We start from the raw sequence: 18,407 nt of genomic DNA, 5'->3' as shown, positions 1-18,407 counted from the left end.
CCAAGTTTTCAGCTACAAGTTCTTCTTGAACTCCTCACTTAACACCTCTATTATCCCAGCCCTCAGAGAGATGTGCTTTGGAGGGCTTAAAAGTTACTCCAGAAGCTCCTCGCTCATTGCACCGTGCTTTTATACCCACAAGAAATAGATGCAATTTTACACAATGTATTTGTTTCTACAGTAGCAGCATGGCCTCCTGGTGAATCTGACACAGAAATAATTCTTCAGTGTCACGTTCAAAGGAGAAGGTTTTGTGTAGACTTAGCTGCTTGAAAATCCCAGCAGCAGAAAGCACACTAAATAAGAGAAGATAGATCCAAGAGAAATAATGATATTATATCATAACAGTTAATAATTAAATGAGCACTGCCCTAAACAACCATATTAACACCATTCAGCACCGGTTTGACAGCAATTTATAAATTCACCCATCACAGCAACTCATATTTTATGACAGACTTCCAGCGTGAAAATTTTCCCCTCGGCAGAACTTTGCTTTTCAGTTGAACTAATTTCCCATACACTACATTTTTCATCCAGCACTGAAAGAGCTTGCTCAGGAATAAAAAGCTTGTTTGCCACCTCGAGAATAAGCGGCAAACCAGCAGGCAGAACTTGCTGGCAGGTATGCGTAAGGAGCCAGCACAACGCTCACTCACTGCTGAAAATTAAATGTGCTGTGACCCAAGGAATAGCATGCCGAGGGAACCACCACCAAGGAAAACTAAGGACATGATGTGAAAGCAGGCACTGCTTGTATTCACATTTCCCACCATCCTTTATAGGAGGTCTACCCCTTCTGATTCATAAATACGAAACAACTCTCTCCCAACGAGCACAGATTCTTACGGGGTCAGGCACAAATGCCCCTATTTCCACAAAACTGGGACGTTGTGTCCTCCTAAGGACTGGAGCAGACATACCCACCATACTACATAAGGCTTTGGTGTCCAGTCAGCATTTTTATTACATAGTCACTGGTGATCAGACTTGAGTTGAACCCTTCTCAAGCAAATTTTAGTTGGATTGTTACCCTTGATTTCAAACACCACTCATCATATTTTTGAGATTTATGTGCAAATCCTCTAGAGTAGAAGCCATTCAAGCACCATCACAAGAGTCAGAGCTGTAGCTGCAGTTATGCTCAAGCACTCAGCATAAAAAAGATTAAATCTAAAATGAAAAACATACATTTTAAACTGTGCGATTTTATGAGCCATTTAGCAGTGAAATACATCTTGCAAGTTTGAAAAAAAAAGGTCCTCTAATCTGTAAAAGTCTCTTAAAATTTTATTGTCATCCACAAAGGTATCGGTGAGTGACGCAGTCTGAGCTACTCCAGTTTCTCAAATTGCAGCAATAAAAAAGAGCTTCAAAGAGATTCTTGTTTTCCTGAGAAGATTCTTCTGTACAAAATTCAACTGCCTGTGTTTTTCAGAACTAAAAATCTACATTCACATCTGAGTTGTCGTTTTTCCTCCACAAAGGACAGACGTCCTGCTCTGCTTCTGCTGGCCAGGATCCTATGCTGCCCGTCTCTTAAGAAAACAACTGCATGCTGGTTAGGAGGAGTGAAGAAAAGAAAGTATTTAAATTATATGCTATTCTTACAGAGTTTTAAATTCACCCAAGATTAGTTCTGTGCAAGACATCTTTCATTTCTGAATTGTCAATATATATTATCATTATTTCTATTATTTATAATATTATTATTTATGTTTTATGTATATTTGAAGTAGCTTTTGAATTACATATGACTGTGGTGCTTGATTATTTGCACTCTTTATTTCAAGGAAGTAATGCAGCATACACCTTGGATTAGTGGTTCATCTGCTTTCATACCTCATTAATGCAACAACCTTTGCAATGACATGATAGCAGGAGGCCCTGTGGTGGTGTTATGACACTGATGTCTTAATTGACTTTTGCTAACCGAAGTTCATGACTAAGATTCCCCAGGTGATATGTGCATGAAAGATGGGAATCTGAGGCAGAAGCTAAGCTGTTCTCCATACTAAATTCAAAATACGTTTTTATCATGCAATGAGCAAAGCCTGAACTATATCTCAAAATACTTTTAAACATTTATACAATTCTTTTCACTTTCCTTAAGAAAACTGAAAAGAGAAACGCTGAAACATTCCAACAGAAAACTGTTCACATTGAATTTACAGCTACTCTTCGAAGCACCAAGGTTAAAAAGTGCTCTTGAGATTTCCAACTTAATGTTTATAGATCTGGAAAGATCAAGAACTTTGTCATTGGACCTGTGAAATCCAGCACGTGGCCACACGACCCACAACTCCTGCAGCTCACACCAGCTCAGCAAATCCGATAACTCCCTCCAGTGCCATCATAACAGACTATCATTTCTTATTTAGCCAATTCCTCACCACGGGGCAGTGTTTTGAGTTTGTGACAACCCCATGCAAAGGAGAGAAACAGCTGAGACTGAGGGAAATACCAGCTTCATTAAAAAAACAAAAACAAAAAACCTCTCCTCCTCCTTTCCCAAATAAGGGACTTCCAAAATGAGATTTAAAGGAGATGAAATTTCTCACAACCAACATCAGCTGAAGCTATTTCACTTTCCTCCAAATAGTATGAACCAATGATTTTAATAATCTTGACTGTTTGGGCCTATACCTAAAAAAGCAGGAAGGAATCCAAGCTTTTTCTTTTTTCTTTTTGTTTTTTTTTTTTTGAAGCTATGAATTTTTTTTTCCTGTATCTTTTTGGGGCTAAGCTTCCTTATTCTGTGAAATCTGGAAAATATCAATAGAAACCTGATGAAAAGTTATTTTTCATTAAGAAATAGCCTTTCTGAAAAACATCTATGAAATTAGTATTTAAAAGTCTGTGTGTAAAGGATTTAATGTGTTGTATAAAGTATGTGAAGAAACAGCTCTCAAACAGACCACTATTAAACAAGATAATCATGCATTTTTTCAAACAGATAAGCATATTTTTCAAGACCATTTTTTATCATAGGCGATGTAAGATATTTTTTTCCTCCCTTAAGCTCCTTCCCAATAATGCAAAGAAAGAGCCTCCTCTTCATGCCTCTTCCTCCTCCTCCACATCCCCAGCCCTCAGTCTCCTGAATATAACTCCTGCTCCTAGAGCTGCATCTCCTTAGGCCTTGAGCCAGCATGGATGAATCAAGTTTTAGGAACAATATGCTCAGTGACTGTGAAAGAGGAATGGCACGCCAACTACTTGTACCTTGTGCCAGCTGTTCCTTAAAGCACTAGATGACAGCAGATCTGGAAATGTCATTTTGCCCCAATTCTGCCAGACCAGCAACTAAACTCTTGGGGAACCCTTTTAAAAAAGAGGCGTGTGGGAGCAAAATTAGGAAGAGTCCAGCTGGCTGGGTGGGTGCTGCAGGCTAGCATAACCTATCAAAAACCAGAAGGTTTAGTGAGCTGATGTTATCATTAGTAAACATATTAGCACCTTTTTTACAAGATGTTGTAATATTTTGCTTCACTGTCTCAGCAGCACCTCAAACTCATCCCTGCAAAGCTTGCTTGGTTCTCTGCAGCAACACCATCTCCAATATCCTTTATATTTCTACTTTGAATTCCAATACTTGCTAATAGCCCCAAAGCTGACTGTGCTCAACTAAACAGGCCATGCTTGTTCTTTTGTTGTTTTGTTTTGGGTTTTGCTGCTCTTTTTATTTGCTGGGAAAATGTTCCAGAAGCCTCATAAGCAGGTGACTGACTTGATCCTTCTGCTTCTTAAACAGACCTAACCAGGGAAAAACACCTGATACAAATTTTCTATAATTTCAGAATCACTTTGTTAGTTTGCCAGCATTATTTCAGGAAGCTGGTGAAGCTCAGTTTTATTTTGAGGGAAACAATGACAAGTTTCATCAACTCAGTTCCTGTTGCTTAATGCAGCTACAAAGAACAAAACCATGCAGAAAAGTTTTAAATTATTGAACAGGGCACTTACAGCACGTGAATTAAGAGTAAAATAAAACACGTTAGTGTTTAAAATATGCTCACTGGCACTGTTAGATTTAGTATATCCCTGCATACCAAAGTCCTAATCAGAAAGTATACCCAAATTAGCTATCTCCCCACAAACCAAGTGAGCAGCCTGTGTGATTATGGAAGCTTGGGTGACAGTCTCAGATCATCCCTTTATGCACAGGGCACTGCTGTGAACACACAGTGACTGCTGGCTCATGGGCAACCTGCTGTCCAGAACATTCAGGTCCTTCTCTGCAGAGCTCCTCATCAGCACGTCAACCCCTAACCTGTGCTGATGCATGCAGTTATTCCTCCCCAGGTGTAGGACTCTACACTTGCATATTGGACTGCATGAGGTTCCTTTATCTCTGCTCAACTCCCTAATCTGTCCAGGTCTCACTGAATTGCAGCACAGCCTTGTGGTATGTCAGCAAACTTGCTAAGGATGCATTTGATCCCTGGATTTAAATTGAAAAAGGGGAGGTTTAGGTTAGATATTAGGAAAAAATTCTTCATTCAGAGTGGTAAGGCACTGGCACAGGCTGCCCAGAGAAGCTGTGGATGCCCATCCCTTAAGCCGTTCAAGGCTAGGCTGGATGAGTTCCTGGACAGTCTGATCTAGTGGTTGGCAACCCTGCCCATGACAGAGGGATTGGAACTGGATGATCTTTGAGGTCTTTCCAGCCCAAGCTATTCTGTGATTCTGTAATTTAAGGTCTCTGATTCTATGAAATTACACTTAGTTTTTCTGCAGAGCATCTCTACTAGTAAAAAAGCATTTTGCTCCCTATATAATTAAATAACAACACATCTTCAAACAGACTATAAGGCAGACGATACTTCCCCTCCCTCCCACCCCCCCCAAGTCTTTTGACAGAACTTAATGAAATGAACAAATCTCCGAAAATTGGAAAGCATTGAACAGATATGCTGGATTATCCATCAAACCATTGTGTCCAAGTAATATTTGATTTCACTTGAAAGAAAAAGAGGAAAATGCATCTGTCATTGCTAAAAGCTGGCATCGAAATATTGAACTTGATAAATGAACACCAGGACTTCAGGGACAGCACATTCTCATCATCTGGAGCAGACGTTTCATAGGCAACTTGCAACAGCAGCACAACAGCATGGATAAGAAAATGAAATGTTATCATAGGCTATCATCTAAACCTCTTTGGACTTCGGACTGCTGCTGCTCTCTGGCTAAAGTGACAATGAATAATGGAAACAATGTGTGGGCAGAGCACGAAACCAAAGCCTGCCCAGAGCAGATTTTTAGCCCTACAACTTCCCTACAAAAAGTAAATGAGCCTCCAAAATCCTGCATATTTTTGGTTGTATTTGGAAACTGGTTGTAACTAAACACAGCATCAACAACTGACTGCTGGACAGGCATATTAAGTTTTTTTTCAGACATAACCCACCATAACCCAACATGGTTATGACTTTTAAACACAAGTACTCTACTAAGCCATGCAGAAGTAATTTTATTCATACAGCAGTAGAATTTTCCATGACAACTAATAGGGTTATTTTGTTTTGCTGTTTGTTTAGATGTTTCCTTTTTTGTAAGAGAGAGAGCATTTGTTCAACTGACACTGCTGTAATGAACTGCTAATTCTAGATATCCTGCAGTGCTGCTGCCAGTATTTTGCACAACAGTATTTTTCTGTATTGGAAGATTGTAGGTCTTACATGAATGACAAAAGACCTGAATACATAGAAACATCTTAAATGTGTAGAAAAAATTTCCCTATTTTATTTTAAATCCTTTACTCGTAAAGAAACACTGATTTTTGCATGTGTATCAGAAACGAACAATGATCAGACCGTTCCAAAAACTAAAGCAAACCAGATTTTTTCTGGGTCTGGAAAGCTAATAAAAGCATTTTAGAATTGCCATGACAGGGAAAGGTGCCATGTTTGTGTGCTTCAAAACATATATATCTTCAAGCCAATTTAATACACAAAGGATTTGAAAAAGAGGGAGGAGGAGCTTTCACTTCATAGCTTTCTTTACAAAGAATTTCTTTATAAGCGGAGATGAACCTCACTAGATGTGGGAAGCAGCACATAAAGCATTACCTATCTCCATTTACACGCAAATTAGCTATTATGGCATCGCCCTAGAATACAATACTGGGTTTAAAGCTGAATTAGAGTGTCATTATAACAGATGGAATTTAAAATCCTATTTTCTGCTCTCCTCTTGAGCTTGGTTTTGCTTAGGCAACATCTTACAGAGTCACTTGTCTGCTCTCTACTGAGTGGTCTTTCCCTGAGCTGGGAAGTGGTGCTCCTTTGTGCAGCCCCATTTCTATACCAACAAAGCCCAGCACAAACAGCAACTCAATACAGCAGGCCCCAGGTCCATCAGCTGTTTACAGTATTTCAGCCCTTTACCATTGTAGTGTATTCCAAAATCCTTTGTTCACATTTGTTCCTTAGTACAGTGTCTTGCGCACTTATCTTTTAGTAGAAAATACAAAACTGCATTATTTGTGGCCTGAAACTATGAAGGTTACATTTCAGAATAAAATCCCAATTTAGGGGATTCCTTTCAGCTAGGAAAAAAACCTTAACATTTAGGGATGAGAAATATAAGGTACAGAGAATTTGTCATTCACCTTGGCATGACTAGTGAGCTCCTGGAGAATACTTTGCACTGCTAAATGCTTCTGTAAACTTACTTTTCTTATCAGTTGTATGTGACAAAAATAGTTTTTACATAAGGAGGGAGTTATTACATAAGGAAGACTATTTCAACTTTATTTATTTTAGTGTAGTACTAATATTTATAAATTAAAAACAACCTGTTTCCTGTTCATGTGGTGCTGGAAAAGCTCAAAGCATCATCTGTACAGAAAACACATTTTCACTTTAGAACTCAGTGTTCTGCAGCATAAAAAGACTTTACTAACCAAAATGCACTGTGTTAAAACACCACTGAATGTGCATCGTTCAATGCACACTGCAAAATCTCCTGGTGAAGTCTAATCTCACTGCCCAATCAGTCACAAGCCCTATTCTCACAGTCATAAATTTTTCATCAGAAAAAGAATGATACCTTGAAGAAGGACAACTCGCACTGAATGCTGAATGCCTAAATCCATTCCACAGCTGTGAATTGCCAGACCTGTGGAGTTCAAGTTCTTATGGCCTGTCCAACTGAGCCACTGTATTTTAAACACCAATACACAGAATGCCACTTAATTTTTTTTTGCAGAAAAGAACTTAAAACAGTGGACTTCTTTCTTTGCACAGATCACATTGTTAAAGCACAGAACACAGTTAAGGAGATACCATTTGCTTTAAATTTTATCTATTTCAGCCAGTGCATGATTTGAGGGTTGCATGCATGGCATGGGTAGGACAGTCCTCCCAGCAGTGCCTCCTGCCATGGGTGTCCAGCTACAGTTCTATACAGGAGCCATGCCAGAATGGCGAGCCAACACAAAACTGCCTACTGGCATTCTCCTGGGGAACAAGTGGTAGCAAAGAAAGAGTTGCAGATTTTCTGCAATCCCTTCAGTGAATTTGGACAGTTTTAGAAGCAGAGGCTTAGAGATAGGTAAGCTGGGACACAGAAAAAAAAAAAAGTGGAAGTGTCATACCTAAAGAGGCTATGTCATACTTAAATTATGACTTCCACCTACCTAGTAGGAGTTATACCTAAAGAGGGCTGTACCCATTTCCTAAGTTTGGCCCTACTGTTCATGCACTACATGTATGAAGTGATAAAAATCCATTTACTCAGCACTATTTGGCCTACAAGGGAAGTTTCTGAAGCATGTTGTATATTAAAGATGTCATTTTCTAAGAAAAAAACTAACCACTCCTGGACACCATACAGCAATCAACTCCCAAACTAAATATACACATACATCTCAGAAGATTAAAAACATCCCATAAACTCCCATATGAAGCTGTCACTGATTTTTCTTTTTCTGGCAATTCCAACCTCCTTTCCTATAAAGAGCTGCATCTGCAATATTCAGTCAAAACAAATTTCATAAATGCTGCTTAGTAATATCCCTAGGAGAGATTGTGAAGAGCTATAAAAATATGCAAGATTCCTTTTACTTCCTCTCAAAAATCAGCTGAAAAAAAATTGTTTCTGTGTGGCAAATATTATGCAACATTTCGGATACAAGTAATGAAGAGTACCACATCCAAAGGGGATAAATAAAAGGACAAAATTAATAAATAAATAACAAAGAATCCTGATTTAAACCTTACCAGTTCCCATATGACAAACTCCTCTGAGAAAACATCCATACCAACTTGAACTATGCAGATGAAGTTTTACAGTTATTCTAGAGGAAGTGACAAAAATGAAATGCTCACAAGAAGAAATGAGAGATTTCAGTTATTAGGTAGTAAAAGCTGGATAACTAATCTAATACTTCTACAACATCCAGGATCACCTACTTAACCTTACACATCTCTTTTCTTCTGAAACATTAGCATCTTCCTGCTGATGCAAATGAGAGTCCCGGTAACAAAGGCAATGCCTTCAACAGATTTTGGTAATGTGCCTCACAGTTCAGGTACATAATGGCACTATTTTATTAACTTCATTTCATACCACCTAAAATCAATTTCTACTGCCTTTGACATCAGTCTCAGTGCCTATTCTCAACAGCACATATAATTTCCACGTGTACAGTTAGCAGTGTAGCAGTTCTTACTGCACATTCCCTTGGAACATCTGAAATTCATTATTCAAAAGGGGTGTGATGGCATTATCAGAAACTATTTTTTCTCCTTCAAGAGACGTACAATACTACTATAATGGAAAATTACCAAGGTTATATAGAAAAGAAAAAAAAAAAAGAAGATAATAAACCTTACTGGTGCAAAGTGTGAGATGGCCGGTCGTTTTTCTCCAGTTGACCATAGCAGCTAGTTTTTGCTTCAGGAATGAAGGAATACTTTTCCAGCATGGCTGATGCAGCAGTGGCAATAATCCCAAGGCCATCCCGCACTCGAGCTTCTAAACTGTAGTCCCATTCGTCATAAGATGCTGAAATGAGTCCTGAAGGAAATTCCTTGGGAGTAATTTCTGTGTTACCACTAACCAGGCTTGGAACTATCCAAAAGAAATCATACCCGGTAAGGCCCAGTGAGCGAGCCTCATCTAGTATGTAGACAGCTTCATCCTTGGAACAATAGAGAAGGATGACAGATGAATGAATTTTCTTCAGCTGAATTTGTGTCTTGGCATCTCCAAAGGCAGTATCAAGAATGATGATGTTCTGCATGTCCCATCCTACAAAACTATTTTCCACTGTGGTCTTAATGACATTGATGAAGTCTCGATATCCAGGAAAGGTGGTGGTTACCAGAGAAAACACATGCCAGTCATAATCCTGCATGATCTTAAGCATGACGATGGCTTCCTGCTGGATAGAAGCCCCAAATTGGAAGAATGTTGACATCACATCCTAGAATACAAAATACATTGAAAGATTACAACTTCTGGACAAACCTAAAAAGAAGTGCATCTCTACTTCTAATTCTTAACTCCACCACAGCGACCAAACTTCTGTTGAGTTTAAAGAACTTACTGTGCTCTACCATATTCAGATCATTAATAAGCAAGGCTGATTGTAAGTTCTACAGCTAATTAAAATACTTACCAAAGAGTGACAAACTGATATTCATGGAAGATATTCCTAATAGGTTTGTCACATGAAGACAACGAATTCAGTACTTACTGAGGAAGCATAGGCTCCTCAGAGGTAGCCATTATATATGTTAAACATCTCATCTTCAGCTTTAGATTCATCAGACTTTGACCCAAAAAATTCATAGCAAGTTTTAGTCACAGTGGAACTAAATTCCAATACACATGCTGTACAGAAATGAAGCAGCTCTGTTACTTCTAAACCTACTATCTGAGAGGTGCTTTATCTCCACGCGCTCGCCCAACTTGGTTGAATTTGATAGAACTCCACAGAACTGCATTTATTATCCCTATGTATTGAGTTCACTACTGCTCATAAGCTCACTACTGTTCATGCTCCACTCAAGTCACAAGGTCCATTGATGCCCGATGAAGAATTAACAGGATGTCACTCCAGAGAAAACCAGCAAGCTGCCAGCATCCACATTAAAGGGCTGAAATGGAATTAAATTCAAACAATGACTCCTAGGAGCCAGACAAAACAAGTGAAATACTAAAAATGGAGCTTTTCCTTTCACAAACTCTTTGCTAGCAAAGTAGTTTACAAAAGGAGTTTTGACCAAACATTTTGGTAAAGTTCACACCCATATTGCATGAACCTTTTTCATATAATTGTGAATGAGAATGTTAGTGAAAGATCAATCAACTAACATCAAACTGTGATCAAAATGATGAAAAGATTGAAATTATATGGTGAAAACAATTCTGAAGTCAGGAAAAGTTAGAACAAATTTAGTTAGAAGTAGTTGTGGAAAAGATTAAATAATTCTTTATTCCAGGTGACTTGATTTTCCTGCCCCAAATTAGCTGGATTCAAACAAAGAAACAATAAAAAAGAAAGAAAAGACCAAATGAAAACTTCATGTTTCCTTCTCTTGCACATGAACGTACATTTCACAGCCAAACACCTCCCAGCGTGTACCACACAAGAAATAAGTAATCTTCCAAATGCTTTTCACTTAACATCATTTTTGAATATTGCATATGATGTAAAATTGTCACTACAGGTCAGCACTTCAACATTCCTATGCCTATGCATAGAACAGACTCTAGTTTAGAACAGTTCTCTTTAGTTGTGTTGTTTCACTGATGAATATATTACGCTACATTGATTTTAATTAACACAATCCATGTCTGTAACTCTGTCACCATCATAAGAATTGCATATTTCACTTCCCTAATTCCAACCACGTGAATATTTCTCTCAAAAGCACACCCTCAGCTGTTATTAGTGTCTTATGTTTCCTTGCTCTACCTTTTCCATGAGATGAACAGGACAGATTCACAGCTGCTGTCACAGCAGAGGTTAGCCCTGTCAACAGACTGTGACTGCGTGCTCCTGAAGGAGCAGCAATTGTTGGTTAGTTAAAAAAAAACACTTATCTAAAATACCACACTACTTTGCTATATGAAAATACAATGCTAAATCAGAACGAAATAGGGGTCAACATAAGACAAAAATCAATTTTCCACTTGAGGGATTTTTCAAATTTATGTTTAGCAATATTAGGACAAGAAGCAAGAAATAACATGGAATGCAATTTAAAAAGCAATCTACAGAATGATTATATTCAGTTATAAAGATTTTTATTACAGAGACTACAGGTAGGACTTTAAAGGTATGTCAATTGCTTCATTCTCTTTTTGTATCCTTCAAAGAGTTCCCGAAAAATAATGGTTGTTCTCTTATTTTATGGCTCTGTAACTCAGATATTCTATTTGATATTACTTTTAAGGCACATGGTAATAAGTCTAAATATACAGAAGAAGCTGTTTCCTGTTTAATGACTTACCGTATCTATTTGGCATGTTTATGGAGACTGAAAAAACTGAAAACAGGCGATCAGTCACGAGTTTAAGCTGAATCAAATAATATCACATCTAAAATATAGAGAAGGAAATTATTTTTACCAGTATCAAATGCAGGTGAAAAATGTATCTCCCAGTGCGCTACCTTGGTACTATTTTTCTTTGACTGTTTGAAATGATGCAATGATCCCAATGTAATGAAAAATGAGTTGTGTTTAGCTGTGATTGATAACCAGGTTTCACAGCAATGCATTCCATATGAACCCATGCAAAATTTTCAGTAAATGCAAACACTGAAGGAGCTGAAAATAAAAGCTTTCCTTCCAAGAAACCCCACACACTTTTAAACTCTTATGTTATTAAATTCCTGCCTCTGTTCATTAAGAGAGTATAGAACATGCAATTCCCAATACAAACATCACAGAGGTGCCTAGGGAGAAAACTCCTCCATTATCACCATGGGAGCAATCTGGGGGGAAATTAAACAAAACTATGTACTTTTAGGAGAAGCAGAGCAATATGAGACTGTGGAATTTAAAAATTATTACAAAGAGAAGAAAAGATTTCCTTCCTTAGGACCTTTCACTTCTTTCACATGTAGCAAAACATTCAGCAGAGGCTCTACAGACAAGGATGGATTTTATTTTCTCCAGATCTGCCTTTGTATACTATAAAGATTTTGTGTTCTACCACTGGTTACTGAGAAGATGGAGGCCCTCTGACAGAGCTAAAAAAGGATGGAAAATTTCTTACTATGTCATTTAACTGTGCAAATGGACAGCCACTACAAGATAAAGGTCAACAAAAAGAATGAATGGAGGGCTTACTTTAAGTTTGCTCTAGGAGAAGAACGCTCAAGTTAGAAAAGAACAGCAGCAAGCAATGGAGTACATTATGGCTTTCCCATAGCTGACATGTCCCTTTTTATTATTTCAAGGAATAAATATCAGAGAAGCGTGATTGTGAAAGCTTGGTACCAGCTTAATCAAGCATGTTCTCCTTCATATCCCAAGGGAGCCTCTGCAGGAATATATTTTGTAGAGGTTTCTGTACTTTCAGGTCATGGCTTTATCCTAAGAATTTTGCTAGTTAACAGTTATTTTTTTTCTTTATTGTATACATTTCATTTCATACTGCCTTTTTGGCACATCTATGCTAGCTGTGAGATTCAACACTCCCATTAGTTTTAGCTGTATCAGAACAGCAAATAAACAAATAGTAAGAACATGAAAATTTGGGTTTCTAAAGGTCATCGCAGAGTCCACTGATTTTCAATTCTTCACATTCTTCAAACAAAACAATGTCACATCTAATGAAGTTAAAGTAACTCAACATGCCATCACACTGTGAACGCGTAACTTAATTACAGAAGATGACTAGTTTTGCACAGAGATCAGTGCTCCAGTTCTCTGGGCTGGAGCACACCATCTGGGCTCTCATTCACAGACTGTGCAAACATTACAAACTGGAGGTTCTGCCTCAGCTCCCATTCCACCATGACAAGTAAGGGAAAAATGTTTTCAAAGACTGAAATGACATCAACAAGGTTGTAACTGTGCCTAATTAAAAAAACAACATGAACCAACGGGGATTTTCATTTGATAAAGATTTACCCACAAGATGTTAAGCATTTATAAATTATTTGGTAATGTTGGACATATTTTATGCTATAGATCACAGCTGAGTTTTTTTCTCTTCTCCCCCTTGTAACAAATGCAGATAAATGTTTTGCCATTTATCTAATTTAGATCTGATTTTCTCGTGGTTGGTACAACAGTATCCTTCTGCCTTATTTGTGCAATTAGTCAGCACTAAACTGATACTCTCCTGAACAGTCTAGAAAGACCTGGTTTTCATGGGGAAATGACTTAAAATTAGGCATGCCATACATTTTCCACCTCAAGGAACACCAGATTTCACTTCAAGAGCTGATGGGTGAACACCCTTCAAACAGTTGTTATGAATTATTTGAAAGCAATCAAGAAAGTTAATGACTTTTCAAAGACAGAGAAGACAATTGTGAAGATTCTCCAGTAAGGTTGGTGAAAGCTTTTTGCTGGATGGAAACATTCATTTGCCAACAATACTCATTCAAGGCATGACAAGAAATTTGTGGTGGCAGAGCAAGAAGTAAATGTGGTCCTGTCTCTTATCATGTTGCTCTGCAGATAAAAAGCTTAGAATAAACTGATGATCTGGTTCTGTGCAGGTTACATAGCTGGATGAAGAAAATTATTCATAAAAAATGATGCTATAAAATGAGGTAGAAAGAGACACCAAAGCGAAACCAGAAAGTCTTGAAGTGTTTTCAGCTACCACAATTTTACCCCAAGGCTTTCAAAGTGCACTTGATGGAGGGAGAAGGGGAGCCAGAGGGCCATCTTTGGGGTCAGGTGATTACCAAAAAAAAAATGAAATTCATAAGAACAGTGGTTTATTTAAGGAGCCCGGTGAAAGTGCAGGAAATCCAGCAGGGATAAAGGCAGATGACTGTGGGAAAAGTCTGAATAACTTTCCTTTCATAGCATCAGTGGTTCATAACTCCTCTAGAAATAAAACCATGAAGACAAAGGATAAGTGAAAGATACTAGGCAAATGAGCCACACAGATAAATTAAAAAAAAATAGGTAAATTAAAAATATGTATATTGGATACAGACAGTCCAAGCCCAACATCTCTACTCTCATACTCACACTAGTGCATTATTTTCCAATATTCACATTGTTTTTTATTGGTATTCAGATACTAAATACTTTGTGAACGAAAGAACATGCTGGGCTATGTGGAAATCCAATCTGTAGCCTATGAGAGTTATCTATCAAACCAATTAATTCATATAGTTAGAACTACATCTTCTCCCACAAGGCCATCAGAGATGAGCTTCTCTTGATTTGTGGGCAATCTGGGGAACTTCAATGGATGTAGAAGTACAGCATTTAGTTTAAATTGACTTATATTATTTCTTGGAGGAGACAGCTTTTTCTAATTGTAAGTGCTGAGAATAATCTCACTGTTAATGACCATGCTTACTGATAGCAACTTTGTACATGGTTTAACCAGCTGATTGTAAACAAGAAACTGGCAGCCCAGTTTCAGTGCAGGCAGATGGATCTGGCATGTATGATGACTTCAGAATTTCAAAGGAACCCTCAGCTCTCCCTCAAAAAAAAACAAAAAAAAACAAAAACAACCAAACAACCCTTTTTCAACATGCTAGTTTATATTTTTAAATTTTTCAGCAGGTAAGATTCTATTTTAAGAGTTTAGTCTTACAAATCTTCTAGCCCAAAGGGGTCTTATCATGTCTTTAAAAAGTGTAGTGTCTAAATGTTGTCTCGTTAACAGCTTTTTATGGCATCAGACTAATTTGGCTTTTTTTCCCCCAACTCAGCCACCCTAATTGATATCATCCTAATGCGGCCAAATATTTAAAGATGCAACAATTTACTGTGTGCTATCCATAGGATATGCTGAGATAGAACCCGGTTTACTTATGTTTTTGTTACACTGCCTTTTTACTTTATAGATTTATAGAAATTTAGAAGAATCAAAGTTATGCAGTAATTCATTCATAGGACAAACTTCCATTCCAGCTCTTTGATATCTTACACAGAAACCATTTCACTTCACTGTAAGGTAATATCACAGAGTAATTTAGATATGTACCTTATACATGCAGCAGATAAGAAAACTGGTTCAGAATAAGAGGTTTATAGTGCTTAAGGACAAGTAGGCAAAGTTTTGTATCTTACCTGGTATAAGTACTGCACAGGAAAATTCTGCATATCCATTTGCTTAAAGCTCATGCAACAATTAATTTCACAGAAAGATTTTTCATTCCATTTCTACTATTAGGAACATTAAAACCTATACCATCCAAACTTAATTATCCTGTAAGCAGAATCAAGACTTCACTTAAGCATGATTCCATTGGTTCTATCCAAGAATCCAGACTTAAATCCAGAATCAGTAACAATTTGTCATTTTTTGGCAGCTAAATAGGCTGATTATTTATTGTATGTATTGCATAATTGTGCAGAAAAGCCTTACATTACATAGAAATATATGCATAACTAAATATCAATACAAATGTCTTAAGACATCATCTCTTTATCTGAAAACATTTGGTCTCAATTGAATGCTAATATGCTTCTCACTTGTATTGGGATGAGATGCCAGAAAACCATTAACTAAGTCATTTCCATACATCTACACTTAAAAAGTAAAAATGAAGGCAACAAACAACTTCCCCCACCACCCCCTTTCACCAAATGGCGAGTATGAAATATTAAGCAAGTTAAGCCAGTTTAATTTTTACCATGTGCTTTTCCCCTACAAGCCAGGACTGTAGGACTGGCCAACCCCACACCAGCTCAGCCTCATTGGACTGAAGACTGAAATCCAGAAGCATGAGGCTAGCTGAGAGGACAAACAGACAGATGGGAAGGAAACCTGGTAAGAGAAAGGATAAAAGGAGTTTAAGGAGCCACTCAGAGCAGCTTTCCATGGCAACAAAGATTTGTAGGAGATATCCAAGCAACGGAGGAAGATGAGGATAAGACGTGAGATTCAAGATTCTTCTTGATCTCTTCAGGATGACAGATGCATTTTGGTTTCCCAGGTGGTTTGTGTGCTAAACAAGAAGTGTGAACTTGATTCACATGCCTTTGGGAAGCAAAGTCACAAAAATCACCTACTTATCCAAAGCATGCATGCTGCTTTTTAATTCACCTAGGAAGAAGTGCTTCAAAATACTCAGTGTGCTCCTCTGCTCTAACGTAAAATTAGCAGATCTGAAGAGAGGGTACTCCAGGGAAATGCCACTTATGCTTATCCTCTTTATATTTTCCTCTTTAGGCACCTTTGACCTCTCGGGCAAAGCAACAGCTGCTTGTCTGTTATGATAATAGGAATTGCATGCTTTCTCAGAGCCATCAGCCCATCAGGCTCACAGTGATTATTGTTTTCCATTGTACATTTAATAGCAGCAGGTCAGAAGCAATTTCAGTTACAACATTTCTGAGATGAATGGTCTACACCAATATGTTCATACCAACATAGCTTGAGCTGAGAGGGTGGCTGACTGTATCTTGGAATGAAACTCACTGGTCAGAACATAGCCCAAGTACCAACATAGGATGGTGTTTCACTGATACTCATTTCAGATCCTTTGAATAATCATAGTTCAGATCACCTATGCATAAAGAACACCATCCATATGAAAAGGAACACAAGGTGGTGAGGAAGGGTGTGGAATTCAGACGTAAGCAGACCAGTTTTACAATAGTAACGTGCTACCCAGGTGAGGACATGAACATTTACAGTTGCACATTATGATGGAGGGTAGGTAAGGTAAGGTAACATATGCAGACAAAAAACTGCACTGCCTATACTTCTTCTGACACCACCCACACTGTTCCACGTCTTTGAGGTAAATCTACATTTTCTTTTTGGCACTCTGCTTAAGGAGGCATCAATTTATTTAGCTGCAAGAATGTCACACATCAAGACATTTGCCAAGTGCTGTTTCCAAGTGCAAATAATAAACTGGGCAGAAAAGCTTTACCTACATATATTCAAATTACTGAGATTTTTGTACAGGCAGTAAAACTATTTTTTTGTGTGTGTGAAATAATGTAGTTCAAATTACCACTCCTTAGTTAGGTGGAGGCAAAATACTTTTATGCATGGTTATGACTTACAATGAACATCTGAAGGAAAACAAAGAAAGGAAATGTTCAAATTGCTAAGCTAAGGTCCCTGCAGGCATAGTAATTCTTTCTATAAATGCTTCCATATTTGACTGTCATACTATGTACAGAAAATACTGTGCTGTTGTAGTATATTGAGTATCTAATTTCCAGCTATTAAAAAAAAAAAAAGACAATAAAAATCAAACTTCTGCTCAATATTCAATACAAGAAGATTGCATTTTTGTGAAGAGGATTGAAGCTCTCTTCTTTAACCTGCACAATATTGCTATACTTTGAAGAGAGAGCTGCTGTAACCTCAACCTGAATAGCAATAAGTGACAAAACATTATTTAGATTGATGTTTCTAATGCCAGTGATTTGTTATTAGTTGCATTTTACAACACCAAGCATATAGCTCTTTCCTAAAAAGGCACAACGCCACACAAATCAATGACTTCTATAGATTCGTATTAAACATATCAATACAAACAACAGAGTTGATCTAACACTCTAACACTGGTAGGAACATGAAAGATTTTTAATAAGTCTCCATACAGACAGCAACAGATCTCTTTCAAGATCCATAATGCAACTCAGTAATAAGTCCCCTCACAGCCAGGGGGAGTTCAGGATGCCAAACAGCCTACAAAGGTGAGGATGCCCACACAGAATGGAGCAAGCATACAAAAAATTGGCTGTGCTCTTTCTACCCACACAACTGTATGAGTCCTGAAGGAAAGGCGTTGAGTACTCAGTTAACTAACATAGATTGCCTTCCAATATGAAGCTCATATTCCTTAACAGAACAGTGCAAAGTTGTTTAGATGCCAATCTTCTTAGTTCCTTTGAGAATAAGTCTTACACATAGAATGGCTAACAACAGAACTCCTGTCCTCACCAGTTAAGTGCCTTCAGCTCCACGCATAAAAGATGAGTGCTCATTACATTTCAGGGGCCTTGTATAACAAAGCTTGTTAAGAAAGTTGCAGCTGCAGCTTAGATTTCAATATATAAGGCACAAGAGACTGTGGTTTGCCTTACAAGCATGTCTTGATTTGTCTCCATTTGTGCCCCCAGTGTCACATCCTAGAATTACAGAGTTAAATTTAAGAGTACAGAATCGTTTGAGCTCTGCAGGTCCTTTAGAAATAATCCGTGAATCTTCAGCTACCCAAAATTCAGCCTGAAATACTGACACTGGAAAGCAGCATCCCAGCCTTCTCCATC

General features: G+C 37.9%; 1 protein-coding gene across 1 annotated transcript in view; it reads right to left on the bottom strand.

The window, feature by feature from the left end:
- Window positions 1-18,407, bottom strand: part of GRIN2A (glutamate ionotropic receptor NMDA type subunit 2A) — a 149,781-nt gene that overhangs the window by 55,053 nt on the left and 76,321 nt on the right. The window contains exon 3 of the mRNA XM_042864439.1: window positions 8,844-9,436. Within this exon, the coding sequence (XP_042720373.1) occupies window positions 8,844-9,436 (593 nt within the window). The remainder of the gene's footprint in view (window positions 1-8,843; window positions 9,437-18,407) is intronic.

This window comes from Lagopus leucura, unplaced genomic scaffold (genome assembly GCF_019238085.1).
Source record: "Lagopus leucura isolate 7727_CA_CO unplaced genomic scaffold, USGS_WTPT01 Super-Scaffold_760, whole genome shotgun sequence".
NCBI classification, from domain to species: domain Eukaryota; kingdom Metazoa; phylum Chordata; class Aves; order Galliformes; family Phasianidae; genus Lagopus; species Lagopus leucura.
This window is presented reverse-complemented; position numbering and strand designations above follow the sequence as displayed.